Source organism: Oncorhynchus keta, chromosome 24 (assembly GCF_023373465.1).
Source record: "Oncorhynchus keta strain PuntledgeMale-10-30-2019 chromosome 24, Oket_V2, whole genome shotgun sequence".
Classification (NCBI taxonomy): Eukaryota; Metazoa; Chordata; class Actinopteri; order Salmoniformes; family Salmonidae; genus Oncorhynchus; species Oncorhynchus keta.
In genome coordinates this window covers 4,026,202-4,053,875 of record NC_068444.1, presented here as the reverse complement: position 1 = coordinate 4,053,875, position 27,674 = coordinate 4,026,202, and the positions used below count along the sequence as shown (strand labels likewise).

The 27,674-nt window shown below is 39.9% G+C and overlaps 3 protein-coding genes and 1 long non-coding RNA gene across 6 annotated transcripts in view; 1 reads left to right on the top strand and 3 right to left on the bottom strand.

Moving 5' to 3' along the window:
- LOC118378711 (protein TBATA-like) overlaps positions 1–1,814 on the bottom strand; it is a 29,251-nt gene extending 27,437 nt beyond the window's left edge. Inside the window, exon 1 of the mRNA XM_052477530.1 lies at positions 1,666–1,814. Coding sequence (XP_052333490.1) covers positions 1,666–1,755 — 90 coding nt within the window. The 5' untranslated portion in view covers positions 1,756–1,814. The remainder of the gene's footprint in view (positions 1–1,665) is intronic.
- Positions 1,792–15,837, top strand: LOC118378710 (peptidyl-prolyl cis-trans isomerase A-like). The gene is made up of 6 exons (XM_035765689.2): positions 1,792–1,953; positions 3,420–3,450; positions 12,881–12,969; positions 13,118–13,214; positions 13,989–14,064; positions 15,296–15,837. The coding sequence occupies exons 1-6, from the start codon at positions 1,792–1,794 to the stop codon at positions 15,429–15,431; spliced, it is 591 nt and encodes a 196-aa protein (XP_035621582.1). The 3' UTR covers positions 15,432–15,837.
- Positions 7,495–11,113, bottom strand: LOC127911315 (uncharacterized). 3 transcript variants are annotated; one of them, XR_008077845.1, is made up of 8 exons: positions 10,942–11,113; positions 10,872–10,909; positions 10,726–10,801; positions 10,402–10,477; positions 10,256–10,331; positions 9,585–9,660; positions 8,377–8,452; positions 8,099–8,206 (listed from the first exon to the last, which is right to left on the bottom strand). It is a non-coding gene; the product is annotated as an uncharacterized LOC127911315 (long non-coding RNA). The 3 variants fall into 3 exon arrangements; XR_008077846.1 differs by lacking the exons at positions 8,099–8,206; positions 10,872–10,909; positions 10,942–11,113 and adding an exon at positions 7,495–7,582 and having other exon boundaries at positions 10,764–10,850; XR_008077847.1 differs by lacking the exons at positions 8,099–8,206; positions 10,726–10,801; positions 10,872–10,909; positions 10,942–11,113 and adding exons at positions 7,495–7,582; positions 10,580–10,686.
- A 5,705-nt stretch (positions 15,838–21,542) lies between the features above and the next one.
- LOC127911314 (zinc finger CCHC domain-containing protein 24-like) overlaps positions 21,543–27,674 on the bottom strand; it is a 66,665-nt gene continuing 60,533 nt past the window's right edge. Inside the window, exon 4 of the mRNA XM_052477531.1 lies at positions 21,543–22,408. Within this exon, the coding sequence (XP_052333491.1) occupies positions 22,295–22,408 (114 nt within the window). The 3' untranslated portion in view covers positions 21,543–22,294. The remainder of the gene's footprint in view (positions 22,409–27,674) is intronic.

Sequence of the window (27,674 nt, the reverse complement as noted above, 5' to 3'; positions counted from 1 at the left end):
GTCATCAAGGCAAAGGGTGGCTTCTTTGAAGAATCAAAAATATATTTTGATTTGTTTAACACTTTTTTCACTTTTTTTTACTACATGCTTCCATAATGTGTTATTTCATAGTTTCAATGTCTTCACTATTATTCTACAATGTAGAAAATAGTACAAATAAAGAAAAACCCTTGAATGAGTAGGTGTGTCCAAACTTTTTACTGGTACTGTATATCGCCAGCACCGGTGTATCATGCTGTTAAATTTTTTTACCTTTATTTAACTAGGCAAGTCAGTTAAGAACAAATTCTTATTTTCAATGACGGCCTAGGAACAGTGGGTTAACTGCCTGTTCAGGGGCAGAACGACAGATTTGTACCTTGTCAGCTCGGGGATTTGAACTTGCAACCTTTCCAACGCTCTAACCACTAGGTTACGCTGCCGCCCCGCTTCTTGATAGGCCACACCTGTCAGGTAGATGGATTATCTTATTTATCTTGTGGTACTTTTTTACCCCTTTTTCTCCCCTATTTTGTGATATCCAAATGTTAGTTACAGTTTTGTCCCATCACTGCAACTCCTGGACGGATTCAGGAGGGGAAGGTCGAGAGCCATGCGTCTTCCAAAACACGAGCACGACAGAAATAAATATTTTGTGCATATGTAACATTTAGTTTAATTTAGTTTATTTTATTTTTACAGGGACAGTGCACATTAATCAACGTTTCAGTAAAAGTGCCGGTTTTAGCCAGCCGGCTAATTTTCAACCGCAGTCCCTGGGCAGGTTATTAAAAACAATTACAATAATAATAATAATAATATATGCCATTTAGCTGACGCTTTTATCCAAAGCGACTTACAGTCATGTGTGCATACATTCTACGTATGGGTGGTCCCGGGAATCGAATATAGACAATAGCACCACAGACAGAGCAACATAGGACAAAAAGCAGCAAGACAAAATTCATAAAAGCAACAAAGTGTTTCCACACCTCACAAGCTACAGACAACATGGAAAGCGGCAACACACAGCTAGGGACCATGTTCATGTCTTCAAGCATTTTGTGAAAGTGTGATATGTGGTGCAGTTATGTGTGTCTGATGGCAGTGTATTCCAGACATTTCTGGGATATTTTATTTCAGCTCATGAAAACAGCACTTTACATGTTGCAATTATATTTCTGTTCAGTGTATATCCAAACCACATTGACCTCTTTACTGTATCTATCTATGCATGGAAACACGTTATAAGGTCTAACGCCTAGGTCACAACAATAGTACACAGCGTCATCTGGATGTGTGCAACAAAAGTTGAATATCCGCATTATCAAATGTTATTTGTCACATACACATCAGATGTAATTGCGAATGGAGCGAAACGCTTGTGCATCTAGTTCCATTGGTGTCTCGAGCCGAACTGCGCATGTGCAGGCAGTCAAATCAAAAGGCACTCCATCAATATAAAGTTGTTTTGACGAAAATTAAAAACGTGTCAGTTTGTCACTTTCACGAGGTTGGAGTAATAACATGTTCAACTATTTAAGACATTGGCTCGAATCGAGGTTGTGCCTTTAGGTTTCGAGAAAATGAACAACTAAGGAATAATGTTTCACTTCTCAAACCCAGGCCTGAGCTTCCCATTCTGTTTCTAACGCGTTCCCGGAACTCTCGCGATGTTTTACAAACCGTAGATATTCTTCCGAGATCTTGGTGAAGAACTTCCTCCGTGCCGTCACAGCGGCATATGTAACCACTTAACGTGGTACTTCGCACCATCTCAAGTCCATTTTATGTTCACACCCAGGCTTAAAAATGCTACTTGCCGCTTTACCGAGTAGGGTCAAGCTCCTTTCGGGACGTTCGTTGGCGTTTACCGCCGCTCGGATGTGTTCTGCTGGCCCTGCAGCCGCCAACCCGGTCGTCTACTTTGACATTGCAGCTGACAACCAGCCCGTCGGAAGAGTAACATTCGAGGTGAGTTCAGTTGTCTTTACTATAGAACTTTTGAGATGATGAGTATGCTTCTGATAATGCATTAGATGGGACTGGAAACCGACGTGAAGAACGCTCCGTTTGGACCTAAGTTACAGCCCAACTAGTTAGTATGCCAGCCCTGTAGAACTGGGCCTACTGTACAAACTAGTATGAGCTACTAGTCTGATTTATTCAGCAATTATCTGGTGTATATATATGCAGCCTGAAACGGATGTCTGTAAAATCGTGTAAATATTCCTCATGTCCACCAGATGCATCAAACTCTTTGTGTTCACATGGAGCCGCGTGTGTTCAATATGTTCATCTCGTGAGTTGTTTTACTGTGTGGTAGTACATACTATAACTAACCAGCATTTAACTAGGGGAATGAAAAGCGAAGCCCGTGTGTCAAATGCAAAACAAAACGTATAATATGCATCTGGTGGACATCGCAATTTAAACGCCAGAACGTTTAACAAAATTACATTTAAACTTCCTTCCGTTGTTCGAGATTTTAAACAAAATAAAGTGTTGTTTACTATACTTTTAGTAGGTATGTGGTTCACTTGGGATCCATGTCCACCAGATGCATATTATAAACATGGGGCAAAAAAGTATTTAGTCAGCCACCAATTGTGCAAGTTCTCCCACTTAAAAAGATGAGGCCTGTAATTTTCATCATGGGTACACTTCAACTATGACAGACAAAATGAGAGAAAAAAAATCCAGAAAGTCACATTGTAGGATTGTTTTATGAATTTATTTGCAAATTATGGTGGAAAGTAAGTACTTGGTCACCTACAAACAAGCAAGATTTCTGGCTCTCACAGACCTGTAACTTCTTCTTTAAGAAGCTCCTCTGTCCTCCACTCGTTACCTGTATTAATGGCACCTGTTTGAACTTGTTATAAGTATAAGCTGACAAGGTACAAATCTGTCGTTCTGCCCCCTGAACAGGCAGTTAACCCACTATTCCTAGGTCGTCATTGTAAATAAGAATTTGTTCTTAACTGACTTGTCTAGTTAAATAAAATAAATAAATTGAATAAGGGGGAGGGGAAACAATTGTAATCCATTTTAGAGGCTGTAAGGTAACATTGTGGAAAAAGTCAAGGGGTCTGCATATTTTCCCGAAGGCACTGATTTTGTTCTTCATCCTCTCATTGCTTGCTTCTGTTAGCTATTGACGAGAGAACTGCATATCCAACCATGTACCTACCTAAAAAAAAATGTTTATACTTTCCTAACCCTAACATTTCAAGCAGCAAAAGGACAACTGGTAGTGTTTTTCTTTTTTAAATGTAATTGTATTCAACATTCTGGCTTTTAATTTATGTGATTTTTTGCGGGCATTAGTTTCAGGCTTTATATGTATTATGTATGTATTACAGCATAATTTAATCAGATTAGCTAGCTGCATGCAACTGACTGTCTCATAACGTATGCTATTTTTTTTTATTTTGCAGCTGAATGCAGATGTTGTGCCCAAAACAGCAGGTAGGGGGAGAACAACTATTCATGATTCAGTCGTATTTAATCAAATCAAACTTTATTGGTCGCATACATCATTTTTTATCGCAGGTGCGGTGAAATGCGTATTAGGTGGTGGGCTGTACTAGGCCATCTGTTTTTACTTTTAGAGATGATCTCTGTCGGGAGGAGCTGTTTTTTTTGCTGTTTTTTTACATTGTGTATATTTATTTCTGAACTCATTTCCGTTTGTTGCCAATGTCAATTATGTATATTTTTTAAATAAATACTTGTATGTTTTCTAGCTGGACAGGCAAACAGGCTCCCAAGTGGCGCAGCGGTGTAAGGCAATGCATTTCAGTGCAAGAGGTGTCACTACAGTCCCTGGTTCGAAACCAGGTTGTATCACAACCGGCCATGATTGGGAGTCCCATATGGCGGTGTACAATTGGACCGGGGTAGCATTGTGTTGTGACACAACTGCACAACGCCACTAGCGTTTTGTCTCCAGCACAAGGTGCACCTGTGTAATGATCATGCTATTTAATCAGCTTCTTGATATGCCACACCTGTCAGGTGGATGGATTATCTTGGCGAAGGAGAAATGCTCCCTAACAGGGATGTACAACATTTGAGAGAAATAAGCTTTTTGTTTATGGAAAATTTCTGGTATCTTCAGTTTCAGCTCATGAAACATGGGACCAACACTTTGCATGTTGTGTTTTATATTAGTTAGATTTAGTAGGTTATAGTATATTTAAATACTGCCTGAGACAGCTTTGCTACTTGCCACCGTACTCAAATGGTGACGCACTTGACGATGGTGGTCTTTGTTCGTATGTACCTTCAGAACGTATTCAAACCCCTTGACTTTTTCCACATTTTGTAACGTTACAACCTTATTCTCAAATGTATTACATTTGCTGCCAAAGGTGTTTCAAAGTACCGAGTAAAGGGTCTGAATACTTGTGTAAAATGTGATATTTCCATTTATTTGAACTAAAATAGCAAAAAAATATCCCCCAAAAACTGTTTTTGCTTTGTCATTATGGGTTATTGTGTGTAGATTGAAGAGGGAGGAAAACTGCATTACATTTTACAATAAGGCTGTAACGTAACAAAATGTGGAAATAGTCAAGGAGTCTGAATAATTTCTGAATGCACTGTGTGTGTATAATCATGCCAAATCCTGATTTCAACTATATGAATTCACTGACAGAGGAGTGAGAGCTAATGAAACACATTGACATTTACAGTAGCTGGCTCGTCTAACCTGACACATTTACAGTAGCTGGCTCGTCTAACCTGACACATTTACAGTAGCTGGCTCGTCTAACCTGACACATTGACAGTAGCTGGCCTGCCTCGACACATTTACAGTAGCTGGCTAGTCTAACCTGACACATTTACAGTAGCTGGCTAGCTGGTCTAACCTGACACATTTACAGTAGCCGTCTAACCTGACACATTTACAGTAGAGTCTAACCTGACACACATTTACAGTAGCTGGCTCGTCTAACCTGACACATTTACAGTAGCTGCTCTGCCTAACCTGACACATTTGTCTAACCTGACACATTTACAGTAGCTGGCTCGTCTAACCACATTTACAGACTAACCTGACACATTTACAGTAGCTGGAGTCTAACCTGACACATTTACAGTAGCTGGCTCAGTCTAACCTGACACATTGACATTTACAGTAGCTGGCTAACCTGACACATTTACAGTAGCTGGCCTGCCTAACCTGACACATTTACAGTAGCTGGCTCGTCTAACCTGACACATTTACAGTAGCTGGCTCGTCTAACCTGACACATTTACAGTAGCTGGCTCGTCTAACCTGACACATTTACAGTAGCTGGCTCGTCTAACCTGACACATTTACAGTAGCTCGTCTAACCTGACACATTTACAGTAGCTGGCTCGTCTAACCTGACACATTTACAGTAGCTGGCTCGTCTAACCTGACACATTTACAGTAGCTGGCTCGTCTAACCTGACACATTGACATTTACAGTAGCTGGCTAGTCTAACCTGACACATTTACAGTAGCTGGCTCGTCTAACCTGACACATTTACAGTAGCTGGCTAGTCTAACCTGACACATTTACAGTAGCTGGCTCGTCTAACCTGACACATTTACAGTAGCTGGCTCGTCTAACCTGACACATTTACAGTAGCTGGCTCGTCTAACCTGACACATTTACAGCTATCTAACCTGCATTTGGCTGGCGTCTAACCTGACACATTTACAGTAGCTGGCTCGTCTAACCTGACACATTTACAGTAGCTGGCTCGTCTAACCTGACACATTTACAGTAGCTGGCTCGTCTAACCTGACACATTTACATTTACAGTAGCTGACACATTTACAGTAGCTAACCTGTCTAACCTGACACATTTACAGTAGCTGGCTCGTCTAACCTGACACATTTACAGTAGCTGGGCCTAACCTGACACATTTACAGTAGCTGGCTCGTCTAACCTGACACATTTACAGTAGCTGGCTCGTCTAACCTGACACATTTACAGTAGCTGGCTCGTCTAACCTGACACATTTACAGTAGCTGGCTCGTCTAACCTGACACATTTACAGTAGCTGGCTCGTCTAACCTGACACATTTACAGTAGCTGGCTCGTCTAACCTGACACATTTACAGTAGCTGGCTCGTCTAACCTGACACATTTACAGTAGCTGGCTCGTCTAACCTGACACATTTACAGTACTAAGCTGACACATTTAGTCTAACCTGACACATTTACAGTAGCTGGCTAGTCTAACCTGACACATTGACATTTACAGTAGCTGGCTCATCTAACCTGACACATTGACATTTACAGTAGCTGGCTAGTCTAACCTGACACATTGACATTTACAGTAGCTGGCTCGTCTAACCTGACACATTTACAGTAGCTGGCTCGTCTAACCTGACACATTTACAGTAGCTGGCTCGTCTAACCTGACACATTTACAGTAGCTGGCTCGTCTAACCTGACACATTTACAGTAGCTGGCTCGTCTAACCTGACACATTTACAGTAGCTGGCTCGTCTAACCTGACACATTTACAGTAGCTGGCTCGTCTAACCTGACACATTTACAGTAGCTGGCTCGTCTAACCTGACACATTTACAGTAGCTGGCTCGTCTAACCTGACACATTTACAGTAGCTGGCTCGTCTAACCTGACACATTTACAGTAGCTGGCTCGTCTAACCTGACACATTTACAGTAGCAGTCTAAGACACATTTACAGTAGCTGGCTCGTCTAACCTGACACATTTACAGTAGCTGGCTAGTCTAACCTGACATTGACATTTACAGTAGCTGGCTAGTAACCTAACCTGACACACATTTACAGTAGCTGTCTAACCTGACACATTTACAGTAGCTGGCTCGTCTAACCTGACACATTTACAGTAGCTGGCTAGTCTAACAGTAGCTGGCTCGTCTAACCTGACACATTTACAGTAGCTGGGTCTAACCTGACACACATTTACAGTAAGTCTAACCTGACACATTTACAGTAGCTGGCTCTAACCTGACACATTTACTAAGTCTAACCTGACACATTTACAGTAGCTGGCTAGTCTAACCTGACACATTTACAGTAGCTGGCTAGTCTAACCTGACACATTTACAGTAGCTGGCTAGTCTAACCTGACACATTGACAGTCTAACCTGACACATTTACAGTAGCTGGCTCGTCTAACCTGACACATTTACAGTAGCTGGCTAGTCTAACCTGACACATTTACAGTAGCTGGCTAGTCTAACCTGACACATTTACAGTACCTGACACATTTACAGTAGCTGGCTAGTCTAACCTGACACATTTACAGTAGCTGGCTAGTCTAACCTGACACATTTACAGTAGCTGGCTCAGTCTAACCTGACACATTTACAGTAGCTGGCTAGTCTAACCTGACACATTGACATTTACAGTAACTAGTCTAACCTGACACACATTTACAGTAGCTGGCTAGTCTAACCTGACACATTGACATTTACAGTAGCTGGCTAGTCTAACCTGACACATTGACAGTAAGTCTAACCTGACACATTTACAGTAGCTGGCTCGTCTAACCTGACACATTTACAGTAGCTGGCTAGTCTAACCTGACACATTGACATTTACAGTAGCTGGCTAGTCTAACCTGACACATTGACATTTACAGTAGCTGGCTAGTCTAACCTGACACATTGACATTTACAGTAGCTGGCTAGTCTAACCTGACACATTGACAGTTTACAGACACATTTACAGTAGCTGGCTAGTCTAACCTGACACATTTACAGTAGCTGGCTAGTCTAACCTGACACATTTACAGTAGCTGGCTAGTCTAACCTGACATTGACATTTACAGTAGCTGGCTAGTCTAACCTGACACATAACCTGACACATTGACATTTACAGTAGCTGGCTGTCTAACCTGACACATTTACAGTAGCTGGCTCGTCTAACCTGACACACATTTACAGTAGCTGGCTAGTCTAACCTGACACATTGACATTTACAGTAGCTGGCTAGTCTAACCTGACACATTTACAGTAGCTGGCTAGTCTAACCTTTACAGTAGCTGGCTAGTCTAACCTGACACATTGACATTTACAGTAGCTGGCTAGTCTAACCTGACACATTTACAGTAGCTGGCTAGTCTAACCTGACACAGTCTTGACATTTACAGTAGCTGGCTCGTCTAACCTGACACATTGACATTTACAGTAGCTGGCTCGTCTAACCTGACACATTGACATTTACAGTAGCTGGCTCGTCTAACCTGACACATTTACAGTAGCTGGCTCGTCTAACCTGACATTTACAGTAGCTGGCTAGTCTAACCTGACACATTTACAGTAGCTGGCTAGTCTAACCTGACACATTGACATTTACAGTAGCTGGCTAGTCTAACCTGACACATTGACATTTACAGTAGCTGGCTAGTCTAACCTGACACATTGACATTTACAGTAGCTGGCTCGTCTAACCTGACACATTGACATTTACAGTAGCTGGCTCGTCTAACCTGACACATTGACATTTACAGTAGCTGGCTAGTCTAACCTGACACATTTACAGTAGCTGGCTAGTCTAACCTGACACATTTACAGTAGCTGGCTCGTCTAACCTGACACATTGACATTTACAGTAGCTGGCTAGTCTAACCTGACACATTTACAGTAGCTGGCTCGTCTAACCTGACACATTGACATTTACAGTAGCTGGCTCGTCTAACCTGACACATTTACAGTAGCTGGCTAGTCTAACCTGACACATTTACAGTAGCTGGCTAGTCTAACCTGACACATTTACAGTAGCTGGCTAGTCTAACCTGACACATTTACAGTAGCTGGCTAGTCTAACCTGACACACATTTACAGTAGCTGGCTAGTCTAACCTGACACACATTTACAGTAGCTGGCTAGTCTAACCTGACACATTTACAGTAGCTGGCTAGTCTAACCTGACACACATTTACAGTAGCTGGCTAGTCTAACCTGACACATTTACAGTAGCTGGCTAGTCTAACCTGACACATTTACAGTAGCTGGCTAGTCTAACCTGACACATTGACATTTACAGTAGCTGGCTAGTCTAACCTGACACATTGACATTTACAGTAGCTGGCTAGTCTAACCTGACACATTTACATTTAGCTGGCTAGTCTAACCTGACACATTTACAGTAGCTGGCTAGTCTAACCTGACACATTGACATTTACAGCTAGTCTAACCTGACACATTACAGTAGCTGGCTAGTCTAACCTGACACATTGACATTTACAGTAGCTGGCTAGTCTAACCTGACACATTGACATTTACAGTAGCTGGCTAGTCTAACCTGACACATTGACATTTACAGTAGACTAACCTGACACATTGACATTTACAGTAGCTGGCTAGTCTAACCTGACACATTGACATTTACAGTAGCTGGCTAGTCTAACCTGACACATTGACATTTACAGTAGCTGGCTCGTCTAACCTGACACATTTACAGTAGCTGGCTCGTCTAACCTGACACATTGACATTTACAGTAGCTGAGTCTAACCTGACACACATTTACAGTAGCTGGCTAGTCTAACCTGACACATTGACATTTACAGTAGCTGGTCTAACCTGACACATTGACATTTACAGTAGCTGGCTAGTCTAACCTGACACATTGACATTTACAGTAGCTGGCTCGTCTAACCTGACACATTGACATTTACAGTAGCTGGCTCGTCTAACCTGACACATTGACATTTACAGTAGCTGGCTAGTCTAACCTGACACATTGACATTTACAGTAGCTGGCTAGTCTAACCTGACACATTGACATTTACAGTAGCTGGCTCGTCTAACCTGACACATTGACATTTACAGTAGCTGGCTAGTCTAACCTGACATTGACATTTACAGTAGCTGGCTAGCTGGTCTAACCTGACACATTTACAGTAGCTGGCTAGTCTAACCTGACACATTTACAGTAGCTGGCTAGTCTAACCTGACACATTTACAGTAGCTGGCTAGTCTAACCTGACACATTTACAGTAGCTGGCTAGTCTAACCTGACACATTGACATTTAGTCTAACCTGACACATTTACAGTAGCTGGCTAGTCTAACCTGACACATTTACAGTAGCTGGCTAGTCTAACCTATTTACCTGACACATTTACAGTAGCTGGCTAGTCTAACCTGACACATTGACATTTACAGTAGCTGGCTAGTCTAACCTGACACATTGACAGTAGCTGGCTAGTCTAACCTGACACATTGACAGTAGCTTACAGTAGCTAGTCTAACCTGACACATTGACATTTACAGTAGCTGGCTAGTCTAACCTGACACATTGACATTTACAGTAGCTGGCTCGTCTAACCTGACACATTGACATTTACAGTAGCTGGCTCGTCTAACCTGACACATTTACAGTAGCTGGCTAGTCTAACCTGACACATTGACATTTACAGTAGCTGGCTAGTCTAACCTGACACATTGACATTTACAGTAGCTGGCTCGTCTAACCTGACACATTGACATTTACAGTAGCTGGCTCGTCTAACCTGACACATTGACATTTACAGTAGCTGGCTAGTCTAACCTGACACATTGACAGTAGCTGGCTAGTCTAACCTGACACATTTACAGTAGCTGGCTCGTCTAACCTGACACATTGACATTTACAGTAGCTGGCTCGTCTAACCTGACACATTGACATTTACAGTAGCTGGCTAGTCTAACCTGACACATTTACAGTAGCTGGCTAGTCTAACCTGACACATTGACATTTACAGTAGCTGGCTAGTCTAACCTGACACATTGACATTTACAGTAGCTGGCTCGTCTAACCTGACACATTGACATTTACAGTAGCTGGCTCGTCTAACCTGACACATTGACATTTACAGTAGCTGGCTAGTCTAACCTGACACATTTACAGTAGCTGGCTCGTCTAACCTGACACATTGACATTTACAGTAGCTGGCTCGTCTAACCTGACACATTTACAGTAGCTGGCTAATCTAACCTGACACATTTACAGTAGCTGGCTCGTCTAACCTGACACATTGACATTTACAGTAGCTGGCTAGTCTAACCTGACACATTTACAGTAGCTGGCTAGTCTAACCTGACACATTTACAGTAGCTGGCTCGTCTAACCTGACACATTGACATTTACAGTAGCTGGCTAGTCTAACCTGACACATTTACAGTAGCTGGCAGTCTAGACACATTGACATTTACAGTAGCTGGCTAGTCTAACCTGACACATTTACAGTACATCTTATTTACAGTAGCTGGCTAGTCTAACCTGACACATTTACAGTAGCATTTGGCTGGCTAGTCTAACCTGACACATTGACATTTACAGTAGCTGGCTAGTCTAACCTGACACATTTACAGTAGCTGGCTAGTCTAACCTGACACATTGACATTTACAGTAGCTAGTCTAACCTGACACATTGACATTTACAGTAGCTAGTCTAACCTGACACATTTACAGTAGCTGGCATTTACAGTAGCTGGTCTAACCTGACACATTTACAGTAGCTGGGTCTAACCTGACACATTTACAGTAGCTGGCTAGTCTAACCTGACATTGACATTTACAGTAGCTGGAGTCTAATTTACAGTAGCTGGCTAGTCTAACCTGACACACATTTACAGTAGCTCAGTCTAACCTGACACATTTACAGTAGCTGGCTAGTCTAACCTGACACATTTACAGTAGCTGGCTCGTCTAACCTGACACATTTACAGTAGCTGGCTAGTCTAACCTGACACATTGACATTTACAGTAGCTGGCTCGTCTAACCTGACACATTGGCTAGCTGACAAATTGTCTAAATGCTTCACAGAGCTACCTCTTCATATGCTCAAGACAAGATGTAATGCCTGCTCCATATTTCAAGTGCACTCAAACAGATGTGTATCTAATTTCAGTCTTGGAGCTAGCTAGCTATATCTGATACTCTTCAGTCTGGGAGCTAGCTAGCTATATCTGATCCTCTTCAGTCTGGGAGCTAGCTAGCTATATCTGAACCTCTTCAGTCTGGGAGCTAGCTTGCTATATCTGATACTCTTCAGTCTGGGAGCTAGCTAGCTATATCTGATACTATTCAGTCTGGGAGCTAGCTAGCTATATCTGATACTCTTCAGTCTGGGAGCTAGCTAGCTATATCCGATCCTCTTCAGTCTGGGAGCTAGCTAGCTATTTCCGATCCTCTTCAGTCTGGGAGCTAGCTTGCTATATCTGATACTCTTCAGTCTGGGAGCTAGCTAGCTATATCCGATCCTCTTCAGTCTGGGAACTAGCTAGCTATATCCGATCCTCTAGCATAATCAGACAGCAGGTTCACGTTTTCACAAGAGGCCGTGTTTACATCGTAGATAGAAGCAGGTCATTGGTTGCCTTCATCACGAGGGGTATGTACAGGAGTTTTGATTGGTTCCAAGTTTAGTAGTTTGGCAAATTTGCCTGAGCAGCCGAGTGTTGAAATATATATATATATTTTTTAATTTGCAAGAGTTGAAGTTGCTAAATTTTACTGTTTTATATACAACAAAAAAATATGCTCCTCCCTCGACAGGGATCGATCAATTTCAGTGTAATGCTTCACCACCTATGTTTCTAGCTCCAGTAGTGCATTAATTGCTAACAATACACATATAATCCAAATGTTGTTGTTTTTTTAAAGAAGAAATTAGAACCTATCAAAACGAGCAATGTCAGAGTCCAGAGTGTGTGTGTGTGTGTGTGTGTGTGTTCCCGGAGAGCTACCGTCCTGTAGGTTTCCACTACAACCTAGCAACCTCTAGCGCACCTGACTCTAATAATTAGCTGGTTGATAAACTGAAATCAGGTTAGTTTACAACTGGGGGCTAGAGTGAAAAACCTACAGGATGATGTCTCTCCTGGAACAGGGTTGGAGAGCCCTGGCTAAACCATTATTTCTCCCTCTCAGAGAATTTCAGAGCACTGTGCACAGGAGAACATGGTTTTGGCTACAAGGGATCCATCTTCCACAGGATCATCCCTCAGTTCATGTGCCAGGTAGGTCAAGTAATGTTTGTTTTAGTTTGAGAACCCCTAATGATCACCTATACCTTTATTATTATTGTGGTAACTCATGGTATCTTGCCCCAAAAACATGTAAGCCTTTCTCTGACCCCTCTGAATATGTGTCTATGTGACTCTGTAGGGGGGAGACTTCACTAATCACAATGGAACCGGAGGGAAATCTATCTACGGACTCAAATTCAAAGACGAGAACTTCCAACTGAAGCACACGGGACCTGGTAAGTGATTCACCCTTTTCTGTTTTGTCTGGGTTCAAGTTGACCTGATCTTGCCTGAGTGTCATTCTGTTTGTGCTATTATGCCAACTCCCAATCGCTCGTTATCATGTGAAAGAAATGGCTTGCCGACGACCCACTGCAATGGAATTGACAAGTGATAGATTGACATTCTAGATTAAAATGATCTGGCAACATTCTAGATTAAAATGATCTGGCAACATTCTAGATTAAAATGATCTGGCAACATTCTAGATTAAAATGATCTGGCAACATTCTAGATTAAAATGATCTGGCAACATTCTAGATTAAAATGATCTGGCAACATTCTAGATTAAAATGATCTGGCAACATTCTAGATTAAAATGATCTGGCAACATTCTAGATTTTAAATGCATTTCCAGAATACTGTAGCCTACCTTTTTTTGGGGTTCTTTTTTTAATTAGCCCCCTTCATACCACTAGATGGCAGCATTGCATTGCGGATGTTTCAACAGGAGCCTTACTGCATAACCAACTTATTGTGGTTGAGGATGATTACCTATTTCGGTTAACACAGCCATAAAGAATCAATTGACCAAATCTAGCTGTTTCTGATTCTGAGTAATTAGGCCTCTTGATATTTCAGATCACGAACTTGATATCAAGGATGTTGTCATACGAACTGAAACTCTGCTTGTCTTGAGCAGTGTTTGTGTACAGTACCTCAGCTAACTTGACAGGCATCACTTAGGGTCTAGTTACATAATGTGATGTGGTGTTTCTTTTTCCATTTAGGCATTCTGTCAATGGCCAACGCTGGGCCCAACACCAACGGCTCCCAGTTCTTCATCTGCACCGACAAGACAGAGTGGTACGGCCAGAGAAACAGACCAGGGCCTGCTGTGTTGATAGTGTCTGAGTAGGACTGCAGCTCTACAGTGCATTCTGAGAGTATTCAGACACCTTGACTTTTTTCCAAATGTTCTTACGTTACAGCCTTATTCTAAAATATATATTTTTTTAAGATCCTCAGCAATCTACACACTACGCATAAACCGTTTTTTTGGAGGGGGGGGATTTTAGCAAATGTATTTAAAATAAACAAATACCTTATTTACATAAGTATTCACACCCTTTGCTACGAGACTTTAAAAACTCAGGTGCATCCTGTTTCCATTGATCATCCTTGGGATGTTTCTACAACTTGATTGGAGTCCACCTGTGGTCAATTAAATTGATTGGACATGATTTGGAAAGGCACACACCTGTCTATATAAGGTCCCACAGTTGACAGTGCATGTCAGAGGATTGTGTCTGGGCACAAATCTGGGGAAGGGTACCAAAACATTTAGGCAGCATTGAAGGTCCCCAAGAACACAGTGGCCTCCATCATTCTTAAATGGAAGAAGTTTGGAACCATCAAGACTCTTCCTAGAGCTGGATGACCCTAAGCACACAGCCAAGACAATGCAGTTGTGTGTCTTCAGGTCAAGTCTCAATGTCCTTGAGTGGTCCAGCCAGAGCCCGAACTTGAACCCGATCGAACATCTCTGGAGAGACATGAAAATAGCTGTGCAGCAACGCTCCCCATCCAACCTGGCAGAGCTTGAGAGGATTTGAAGAGAAGAATGGGAGAAACTCCCCTCCCCAAATACAGGTGTGCCAAACTTGTAGCGTCAGACCCAAGAAGACTCAAGTCTTTAATCGCTGCCAAAGGTGCTTCAGCAAAATACTGAGTAAAGGGTCTGAATACTTTTGTAAATGTTATATTTCAGTTTTTATTTGTTATAAATTAGCAAAAAAAATAGGATATTTTTGCTTTGTCATTATGGGGTATTGTGTATAGATTGAGGGGGGGAAAAGAAGATTTAATCCATTTTGAGGCTGTAACTTAACAATCATGAAAGTCAAGGGGTCTGAATACTTTCCAGAGGCACTGTAGGATCAGTTTATATCATAAAGAAAAATATTGTGTAGGCAAGGAGGACCTGATCCTAGATCAGGACTACGCTGAGACGCTTTCTACATACAGTACCAGACAATTATTATTTTCTTTCTCAATCCAGGGGAAAATGAATAAACCTCTTCCTCTTCTATCTCAGGCTGGATGGCAAACATGTTGTGTTTGGCAGCGTGACCCAGGGACTGGATGTGATCAGGAAAGTGGAGATGTTCGGCTCTCGTTCGGGGCGTACCTCCAAGAGTATCACCATCGCGGACTGTGGAGAGCTTAAGTAGTCTGGGAGTCCTAAATTGTACCCTATTCCCTATATAGTGCACGACATTGGGGAAATGGGGCACGCCCACTAAGCAGGCATGATGGTTTCTAATAGCCTGGTGTGATTATAATTTTTTTTTAAATTTAATTTGTATTATTGTTGGACATAAAAGACCTAAAAACACGAGGAAATGAAGTTCCAAGTTATTTTAATTTTAAGAAATCTGTTCCCAAGTATAATAGAGATGTGATTGTAACGTAAACGAGGTTTGAAATAAGATTTTAGATCTTCCTCTTTTAAACACCGTGACAATAGTGTATTTTGGTGTTTTCTTCCCAGGATATTGTGTCAAACACTGTTTTTTTTTTAGGGGGAAAGTTATCCTGTGATTTGATCTTTTTATATATAAATGATTTCTACCGCTGGCCCTGTGTTAACTCATCCAACGTGAATGTTTACAAGGAACAAGTTGTCTGCGTATCAGGGGACGGAGATGTTTTCATTTCCTCTATTGAGAAACTGCTTGGCTCTGAATGTGATTTTTTTTCTATGTGTATTTCTGTCTTCCATTCCACCACGGATCCTGTTACGTCAGGAAGAACCATTTTGGGCTGGGTTTGACTAATACAAGTAGGATACAAGATGATTCTGTTTCTTATCGGGCTGATGTCTGAATGGAATTATATTTTGTTACTTTAGGAGTGGAAAGACTCTAACATGATGTGGCCAGGTGGAGATTATAACAGAACGTGGCCAAGATGTTCAAACGTTCATAGTTGACCTGCAGGGTCAAATAATAATAACAGTAGTTGTCGAGGGTGCAACAGGTCAGCACCTCAGGAGTAAATGTAATTTGGCTTTTCATAGCCGATCATTAAGAGTATCTCTACCGTTCCTGCTGTCTCTAGAGAGTTGAAAACAGCAGGTCTGGGACAGGTAGCACGTCCGGTGAACAGGTCAGGGTTCCATAGCCGCAGGCAGAACAGTTAACAGGAGCAGCAGCACGACCAGGTGGACTGGGGACAGCAAGGAGTCATCATGCCAGGTAGTCCTGAGGCATGGTCCTAGGGCTCAGGTCCTCCGAGAGCAGAGAGAGAGTTGCAAAGTCTTATATGGACCTGTGTACAGTCAGTCTGAATACAAACTTCTGAGAAGTGGGTAACTCAAAGTGTAGAAAAGGAAAATGTTTCTTAAGTCTGAATCAGGCCTATTGTGCGTATTGTTGGGTTTCACAGACCTTTTTCACAGCAAGAGCTGAAGCACCCTTCACAGTTCCATCAGAGCACCCTTCACAGTTCCATCAGAGCACCCTTCACAGTTCCATCAGAGCACCCTTCACAGTTCCATCAGAGCACCCTTCACAGTTCCATCAGAGCACCCTTCACAGTTCCATCAGAGCACCCTTCACAGTTCCATCAGAGCACCCTTCACACAGTTCCATCAGAGCATCCTTCACAGTTCCATCAGAGCACCCTTCACAGTTCCATCGGAGCACCCTTCACAGTTCCATCGGAGCACCCTTCACAGTTCCATCAGAGCACCCTTCACACAGTTCCATCAGAGCGCCCTTCACACAGTTCCATCAGAGCGCCCTTCACACAGTTCCATCAGAGCGCCCTTCACAGTTCCATCGGAGCGCCCTTCACAGTTCCATCGGAGCGCCCTTCACAGTTCCATCAGAGCGCCCTTCACAGTTCCATCAGAGCGCCCTTCCACAGTTCCATCAGAGCGCCCTTCACACAGTTCCATCAGAGCGCCCTTCACACAGTTCCATCAGAGCGACCTTCACACAGTTCCATCGGAGCGCCCTTCACACAGTTCCATCGGAGCGCCCTTCACTTCACAGTTCCATCAGAGCACCCTTCACAGTTCCATCAGAGCACCCTTCACAGTTCCATCAGAGCGCCCTTCACAGTTCCATCAGAGCGCCCTTCACACAGTTCCATCAGAGCGCCCTTCACACAGTTCCATCAGAGCGCCCTTCACACAGGTACTAGGTACATTCAGGAAGTAATGCATACACATGTAACCTATCCTATAACTAGATACATTCAGGAAGTAATACACATGTAACCTATCCTATAACTAGATACATTCAGGAAGTAATACATACACATGTAACCTATCAGTGGTGGTCCGTCAGGGCCAGCAAGGCCCTCTCTGCTGGCCTAAACATCATCAGAATATAATTTAAAAATATAGATATTTTCCCACAAATATGTATTAAATTATTCGCCAGAGTAAGAGTTATACTCTTCATTTCATAGCTTTCCTCTTGATTGCACTGCTTCCAGCCCCAGGTTGAGATTTGGAGGGCTGGTCTTTATGTTAGATCTTTTATCCAATCATATTCAGCCATCATGTGTTGCCAGGGGTCTAAAATCTGCCCTCAGGCCTTCAGAATCAACAGTGTGGGCGCTTGTAGCTTAAAGCGAATGGAAATGAAAATTTAGTGTCAACCAATCAGCTTTAGAGTTGGCTATTGTACGCCTGCTGGCTGGTTCCAGTGTTACACAGGAGCCAGCTAGCACAGTGCGTGCTCGTCTTTTGATTGGATTACCAATATCGAGAGGCAGGTCCTATATGGACAGGTCTGTGCAAACCTCTGAATTTGATAAACTAATTAATTTGCGTACTACTAAGATGTTTTTTTTTTTAACCCACAATGGCGGAAGGAGGAGAAGATATCGATTTGTTCGAGGATATAATTATTAACGCCATTCTCAAGACAAACTTTTCAAGAAAAGTTAGACGTTGTCAGGAGAGGTCGCCCGACGCCGACGATACCAAGCGGGAAAAGGGTTCGTTCGCCACTTTCAAAGTTCCAACTACGAGCGCGATCAGTGGCTCACAGGCTCCGAGGAGCACTGCAAACTGTACTGCTGGGAATGCCTATTATTTGCAAGTGATAGATTTGGTGTTTGGAGACACACTGGCTTTGCAAACTCCAGTTGTCTAACCAAGGCAGCAATGAGACACGGCTGGGCACTTACAAGCAATGATGCTTTTGAACACTTTTGGGGACACCGGAGTGGATCTACAGCTCAACGAACAAGCGCGCAGGGCAACGGGAGCTGCACAATGAAATGCTATTGTACTCTTCCCCTGCAATTCTAGGAATAAAAATGTCAATTTCAAGGTGACACAACGCCTGGTTTTATACTGCGTTTCTGTCTAAATGTATAGTGTCTAGAGCCATGGCATCATAATGATGGTAATAAGAGGTGGATTAATTCGGTGTGTAGGACCCACTGAAGGCCCAGCCTCCAGGCCCACGCCACTATATCCTATAACTGTAGATGCATCCCTTTTTACTAGGAAGGAGGCAACATTTTTATTTTATACAAAAAGTTAAATACAAGTCAATTATGTTGTCAACAATTGCAGCATTACATTTTTGCATTTATTTCATACAGCACAGTGGTGAATTACTATCTAGTTCTGGTATCATTTCTGCTCGATATAATGGTATCACTTCTGCTCTATATACTGGTATCATTTCTGCTCTATATACTGGTATCATTTCTGCTCTATATAATGGTATCATTTCTGCTCTATATACTGGTATCATTTCTGCTCTATATACTGGTATCATTTCTGCTCTATATAATGGTATCACTTCTGCTCTATATAATGGTATCATTTCTGCTCTATATAATGGTATAATTTCTGCTCTATATAATGGTATAATTTCTGCTCTATATACTGGTATCACTTCTGCTCTATATACTGGTATCATTTCTGCTCTATATAATGGTATAATTTCTGCTCTATATAATGGTATAATTTCTGCTCTATATAATGGTATCACTTCTGCTCTATATACTGGTATCATTTCTGCTCTATATACTGGTATCATTTCTGCTCTATATAATGGTATCATTTCTGCTCTATATACTGGTATCATTTCTGCTCTATATACTGGTATCATTTCTGCTCTATATAATGGTATCACTTCTGCTCTATATAATGGTATCATTTCTGCTCTATATAATGGTATAATTTCTGCTCTATATAATGGTATAATTTCTGCTCTATATAATGGTATCACTTCTGCTCTATATACTGGTATCATTTCTGCTCTATATACTGGTATCATTTCTGCTCTATATAATGGTATCATTTCTGCTCTATATACTGGTATCATTTCTGCTCTATATACTGGTATCATTTCTGCTCTATATAATGGTATCACTTCTGCTCTATATAATGGTATCATTTCTGCTCTATATAATGGTATCATTTCTGCTCTATATAATGGTATAATTTCTGCTCTATATACTGGTATCATTTCTGCTCTATATACTGGTATCATTTCTGCTCTATATACTGGTATCATTTCTGCTCTATATAATGGTATCATTTCTGCTCTATATAATGGTATCATTTCTGCTCTATATACTGGTATCATTTCTGCTCTATATAATGGTATCATTTCTGCTCTATATACTGGTATCATTTCTGCTCTATATACTGGTATCATTTCTGCTCTATATAATGGTATCATTTCTGCTCTATATACTGGTATAATTTCTGCTCTATATACTGGTATCATTTCTGCTCTATATACTGGTATCATTTCTGCTCTATATAATGGTATCATTTCTGCTCTATATAATGGTATCATTTCTGCTCTATATAATGGTATCATTTCTGCTCTATATACTGGTATCATTTCTGCTCTATATAATGGTATCATTTCTGCTCTATATACTGGTATCATTTCTGCTCTATATACTGGTATCATTTCTGCTCTATATAATGGTATCATTTCTGCTCTATATAATGGTATCATTTCTGCTCTATATAATGGTATCATTTCTGCTCTATATACTGGTATCATTTCTGCTCTATATACTGGTATCATTTCTGCTCTATATAATGGTATCATTTCTGCTCTATATAATGGTATCATTTCTGCTCTATATACTGGTATCATTTCTGCTCTATATACTGGTATCATTTCTGCTCTATATACTGGTATCATTTCTCTCTATATACTGGTATCATTTCTGCTCTATATACTGGTATCATTTCTGCTCTATATAATGGTATCATTTCTGCTCTATATAATGGTATCATTTCTGCTCTATATAATGGTATCATTTCTCCTCTATATAATGGTATCATTTCTGCTCTTATACTGGTATCATTTCTGCTCTATATAATGGTATCATTTCTGCTCTATATAATGGTATCATTTCTGCTCTATATAATGGTATCATTTCTGCTCTATATACTGGTATCATTTCTGCTCTATATACTGGTATCATTTCTGCTCTATATAATGCCAATTTTTCATTCATGATAGCATTAGTCTTCAATATCCTTAACAGAAACATCTTTGGAATGATAGCGTACATACCCACACAATAAGCACCTTTTTCACAGATAATAATATATAAGGCACTTGTTTGTTAATACAAATAGCACATTCCTAGATACACAGAACAGTTCATGGCTTTTCAAAGATATTCAAAATTATAATTGTTATTTGTTGTTTGTTTAACTAGGCAAGTCAGTTAAGAACAAATTCTTATTTGGGTGGCTACTTTGAAGAATCTACAAATATATAATTGTATTTGTTTAACACTTTTTTTTTTTTGGTTACTACCTGATGTTGATGTCTTCACTATTATTCTGTAGAAAACAGTAAAAATAATAAAGAAAAACCCTTGAATGAGAAGGTGTGTCCAAACACTTGACTGGTGCTGTATATTGGGCGTCAGCGTAGCCTAGTGGTTAGAGCGTTGGACTAGTAACCGGAAGGTTGCAGTTCGAACCCCGAGCTGACAAGGTACAAATCTGTCTTTCTGCCCCTGAACAGGCAGTTAACCCACTGTTCCCAGGCCGTCATTGAAAATAAGAATATGTTCTTAACTGACTTGCCTGGTTAAATAAAGGTAAAATAAAAAAAATAAAAATAAGCATACCGCATCACATTTAAATGTAAACTATTGTCCCTGCTTTCAAAAAGCTACTGATTCCAAGGTTTGATCCACAGCAGTCTCGGAAGATTTATGAAAAGGTGACACGATATTTAATCCTCGTGCTGATAACATTTCACAATGTAAAAACATAACTAGTAAATGACTCAATTAAATATGTTAGATAATTAATACATAAACAGGAAATAACGTCTTCAGAATCCCTCTCTGAGTTGATATTATTTTATAATGATATATTATTGTTATTATTACTATGACCCAACACCAACCTAATTCACTTCACTTGGGCCGGGATCCAATCAAGTGTGGGTTGTCAGCCAGTGTTACTGTGTCGCACTGCTGAAAATGCCCCTTTTTAAAAAGGCCATTTCTCCCCTTCTCTCTCCTCTCAAGAGTTCTTATTCACGGTAAACGATGTCGACTCGAGCCTAAATGACTCTGAACAGTTAAGGCTACGCGCTTGTCGACAACGCGCCTTGGAATCCAGGGATATCGTCATAAAACACACACGACACACCAGGGTTTGGGTCAATTTCATTTCAATTCAGGAAGTAAACTCAAATTGGAACTTCAGCTTACTTCCTGAATTGACTTAGTTGAAATGGAATTGTCCCCAATTTACACACATGTAGGGAACATAAACAGGTAAATGTTTCACAGTACAACAGAGTACGACAGGAGAATCAGGCCTATTTTTACTGAGATTAAATATATATATATAAACACATTTAGATGAGTTTTGCCTCTTCATAAACCACTGGAGGTTTAAGTGAAGGGAAGGCCAGGGAAGTCAACTTGGCTCCAGGGTGAAGTTTACTCTAGGTACAGCTTCCCCTCCCCCAGACCTGACCTTAACCAGTGGTGGAGAAAATGCTAAGCTGATCCAAGATCAGTGTCTAGAGGGCAACTCCATGAACCAGATTACGACAGGTTTTTATTGCACGCGACGACAGTAGTAGCCGAGGACCTTGCATTTTTCACACAGGTGCTGTGGGTGCTCCTTGCTCTGGTCTGAAACATCTAACCCATCAGGTTTCTCCAGAGGTCTCTACACAGAGAAACACAGGTCACATTAATCTGTTTAAAACACAGAGAAACACAGGTAACATTAAGCTGTTTAAAACACAGAGAAACACAGGTGACATTAACCTGTTTAAAACACTAGAAACACAGGTAACATTAAGCTGTTTAAAACACAGAGAAACACAGAGAAACACAGAGAAACACAGGTAACATTAAGCTGTTTAAAACACAGAGAAACACAGGTCACATTAATCTGTTTAAAACACAGAGAAACACAGGTCACATTAAGCTGTTTAAAACACAGAGAAACACAGGTAACATTAAGCTGTTTGAAACACAGAGAAACACAGGTAACATTAAGCTGTTTAAAACAGAGAGAAACACAGGTCACGTTAAGCTGTTTAAAGCACAGAGAAACACAGAGAAACACAGGTAACATTAAGCTGTTTAAAACACAGAGAAACACAGGTCACATTAAGCTGTTTAAAACACAGAGAAACACAACATTAAGCTGTTTGAAACACAGAGAAACACAGGTAACATTAAGCTTTTTAAAACACAGAGAAACACAGGTAACATTAAGCTGTTTGAAACACAGAGAAACACAGGTAACATTAAGCTGTTTAAAACACAGAGAAACACAGGTAACATTAAGCTGTTTAAAACACAGAGAAACACAGGTAACATTAAGCTTTTTAAAACACAGAGAAACACAGGTAACATTAAGCTTTTTAAAACACAGAGAAACACAGGTAACATTAAGCTGTTTAAAACACAGAGAAACACAGGTAACATTAAGCTGTTTAAAACATTCAGAGACAGGTAAATTAAGCTGTTTAAAACACAGAGAAACACAGGTCACATAAGCTGTTTAAAACACAGAGAAACACAGGTAAATTAAGCTGTTTAAAACACAGAGTAACACAGGTCCATTATAACTAGAGTACATTCAGGAAACACAGGTAACATTAAGCTGTTTAAAACACAGAGAAACACAGGTATCCTATAAGCTGTTTCAGGAAACACAGGTAACATTAAGCTGTTTAAAACACAGAGAAACACAGGTAACATTAAGCTGTTTAAAACACAGAGAAACACAGAGAAACACAGGTAACATTAAGCTGTTTGAAACACAGAGAAACACAGAGAAACACAGGTAACATTAAGCTGTTTGAAACACAGAGAAACACAGCAAACACAGGTAACATTAAGCTGTTTAAAACACAGAGAAACACAGGTCACATTAAGCTGTTTAAAACACAGAGAAACACAGGTAACATTAAGCTTTTTAAAACACAGAGAAACACAGGTAACATTAAGCTGTTTAAAACACAGAGAAACACAGGTAACATTAATGTTTAAAACACAGAGAAACACAGGTAACATTAAGCTGTTTAAAACACAGAGAAACACAGGTCACATTAAGCTGTTTAAAACATAGAGAAACACAGGTAACATTAAGCTGTTTAAAACACAGAGAAACACAGGTCACATTAAGCTGTTTGAAACACAGAGAAACACAGAGAAACACAGGTAACATTAAGCTGTTTAAAACACAGAGAAACACAGGTAACATTAAACTGTTTGAAACACAGGTAACATTAAGCTGTTTAAAACACACAGAAATACAGGTAACATTAAGCTGTTTAAAACACAGAGAAACACGGAGAAACACAGGTAACATTATAGCTGTTTGAAACACAGAGAAACACAGAGAAACACAGGTAACATTAAGCTGTTTAAAACAGAGAAACACAGGTAACATTAAGCTGTTTAAAACACAGAGAAACACAGGTAACATTAAGCTGTTTGAAACACAGAGAAACACAGGTAACATTAAGCTTTTTAAAACACAGAGAAACACAGAGAAACACAGGTAACATTAAGCTGTTTGAAACACAGAGAAACACAGAGAAACACAGGTAACATTAAGCTGTTTAAAACACAGAGAAACACAGGTAACATTCTGTTTAAAACACAGAGAAACACAGGTCACATTAAGCTGTTTGAAACACAGAGAAACACAGAGAAACACAGGTAACATTAAGCTGTTTAAAACACAGAGAAACACAGGTAACATTAAGCTGTTTGAAACACAGGTAACATTAAGCTGTTTAAAACACAGAGAAACACAGGTAACATTAAGCTGTTTAAAACACAGAGAAACACAGAGAAACACAGGTAACATTAAGCTGTTTGAAACACAGAGAAACACAGAGAAACACAGGTAACATTAAGCTGTTTGAAACACAGAGAAACACAGAGAAACACAGGTAACATTAAGCTGTTTAAAACACAGAGAAACACAGGTCACATTAAGCTGTTTAAAACACAGAGAAACACAGGTAACATTAAGCTTTTTAAAACACAGAGAAACACAGGTAACATTAAGCTGTTTAAAACACAGAGAAACACAGGTAACATTAAGCTGTTTAAAACACAGAGAAACACAGGTAACATTAAGCTGTTTAAAACACAGAGAAAACAGGTCACATTAAGCTGTTTAAAACACAGAGAAACACAGGTAACATTAAGCTGTTTAAAACACAGAGAAACACAGGTCACATTAAGCTGTTTGAAACACAGAGAAACACAGAGAAACACAGGTAACATTAAGCTATTTAAAACACAGAGAAACACAGGTAACATTAAGCTGTTTGAAACACAGGTAACATTAAGCTGTTTAAAACACAGAGAAACACAGGTAACATTAAGCTGTTTAAAACACAGAGAAACACAGAGAAACACAGGTAACATTAAGCTGTTTGAAACACAGAGAAACACAGAGAAACACAGGTAACATTAAGCTGTTTAAAACACAGAGAAACACAGGTAACATTAAGCTGTTTAAAACACAGAGAAACACAGGTAACATTAAGCTGTTTGAAACACAGAGAAACACAGGTAACATTAAGCTTTTTAAAACACAGAGAAACACAGAGAAACACAGGTAACATTAAGCTGTTTGAAACACAGAGAAACACAGAGAAACACAGGTAACATTAAGCTGTTTAAAACACAGAGAAACACAGGTAACATTAAGCTGTTTAAAACACAGAGAAACACAGGTAACATTAAGCTTTTTAAAACACAGAGAAACACAGGTAACATTAAGCTGTTTAAAACACAGAGAAACACAGGTAACATTAAGCTGTTTAAAACACAGAGAAACACAGGTAAGTAATTAAGCTGTTTAAAACACAGAGAAACACAGGTCACATTAAGCTGTTTAAAACATAGAGAAACACAGGTAACATTAAGCTGTTTAAAACACAGAGAAACACAGGTCACATTAAGCTGTTTGAAACACAGAGAAACACAGAGAAACACAGGTAACATTAAGCTGTTTAAAACACAGAGAAACACAGGTAACATTAAACTGTTTGAAACACAGGTAACATTAAGCTGTTTAAAACACAGAGAAACACAGGTAACATTAAGCTGTTTAAAACACAGAGAAACACGGAGAAACACAGGTAACATTAAGCTGTTTGAAACACAGAGAAACACAGAGAAACACAGGTAACATTAAGCTGTTTAAAACAGAGAAACACAGGTAACATTAAGCTGTTTAAAACACAGAGAAACACAGGTAACATTAAGCTGTTTGAAACACAGAGAAACACAGGTAACATTAAGCTTTTAAAACACAGAGAAACACAGAGAAACACAGGTAACATTAAGCTGTTTGAAACACAGAGAAACACAGAGAAACACAGGTAACATTAAGCTGTTTAAAACACAGAGAAACACAGGTAACATTAAGCTGTTTAAAACACAGAGAAACACAGGTCACATTAAGCTGTTTGAAACACAGAGAAACACAGAGAAACACAGGTAACATTAAGCTGTTTAAAACACAGAGAAACACAGGTAACATTAAGCTGTTTGAAACACAGGTAACATTAAGCTGTTTAAAACACAGAGAAACACAGGTAACATTAAGCTGTTTAAAACACAGAGAAACACAGAGAAACACAGGTAACATTAAGCTGTTTGAAACACAGAGAAACACAGAGAAACACAGGTAACATTAAGCTGTTGAAACACAGAGAAACACAGAGAAACACAGGTAACATTAAGCTGTTTAAAACACAGAGAAACACAGGTCACATTAAGCTGTTTAAAACACAGAGAAACACAGGTAACATTAAGCTTTTTAAAACACAGAGAAACACAGGTAACATTAAGCTGTTTAAAACACAGAGAAACACAGGTAAAAGCTGTTTAAAACACAGAGAAACACAGGTAACATTAAGCTGTTTAAAACACAGAGAAACACAGGTCACATTAAGCTGTTTAAAACACAGAGAAACACAGGTAACATTAAGCTGTTTAAAACACAGAGAAACACAGGTCACATTAAGCTGTTTGAAACACAGAGAAACACAGAGAAACACAGGTAACATTAAGCTGTTTAAAACACAGAGAAACACAGGTAACATTAAGCTGTTTGAAACACAGGTAACATTAAGCTGTTTAAAACACAGAGAAACACAGGTAACATTAAGCTGTTTAAAACACAGAGAAACACAGAGAAACACAGGTAACATTAAGCTGTTTGAAACACACAGAAACACAGAGAAACACAGGTAACATTAAGCTGTTTAAAACACAGAGAAACACAGGTAACATTAAGCTGTTTAAAACACAGAGAAACACAGGTAACATTAAGCTGTTTGAAACACAGAGAAACACAGGTAACATTAAGCTTTTAAAACACAGAGAAACACAGAGAAACACAGGTAACATTAAGCTGTTTGAAACACAGAGAAACACAGAGAAACACAGGTAACATTAAGCTGTTTAAAACACAGAGAAACACAGGTAACATTAAGCTGTTTAAAACACAGAGAAACACAGGTAACATTAAGCTGTTTGAAACACAGAGAAACACAGGAAACACAGGTAACATTAAGCTGTTTGAAACACAGAGAAACACAGAGAAACACAGGTAACATTAAGCTGTTTAAAACACAGAGAAACACAGGTAACATTAAGCTGTTTGAAACACAGGTAACATTAAGCTGTTTAAAACACAGAGAAACACAGGTAACATTAAGCTGTTTAAAACACAGAGAAACACAGAGAAACACAGGTAACATTAAGCTGTTTGAAACACAGAGAAACACAGAGAAACACAGGTAACATTAAGCTGTTTAAAACACAGAGAAACACAGGTAACATTAAGCTGTTTAAAACACAGAGAAACACAGGTAACATTAAGCTGTTTGAAACACAGAGAAACACAGGTAACATTAAGCTTTTTAAAACACAGAGAAACACAGGTA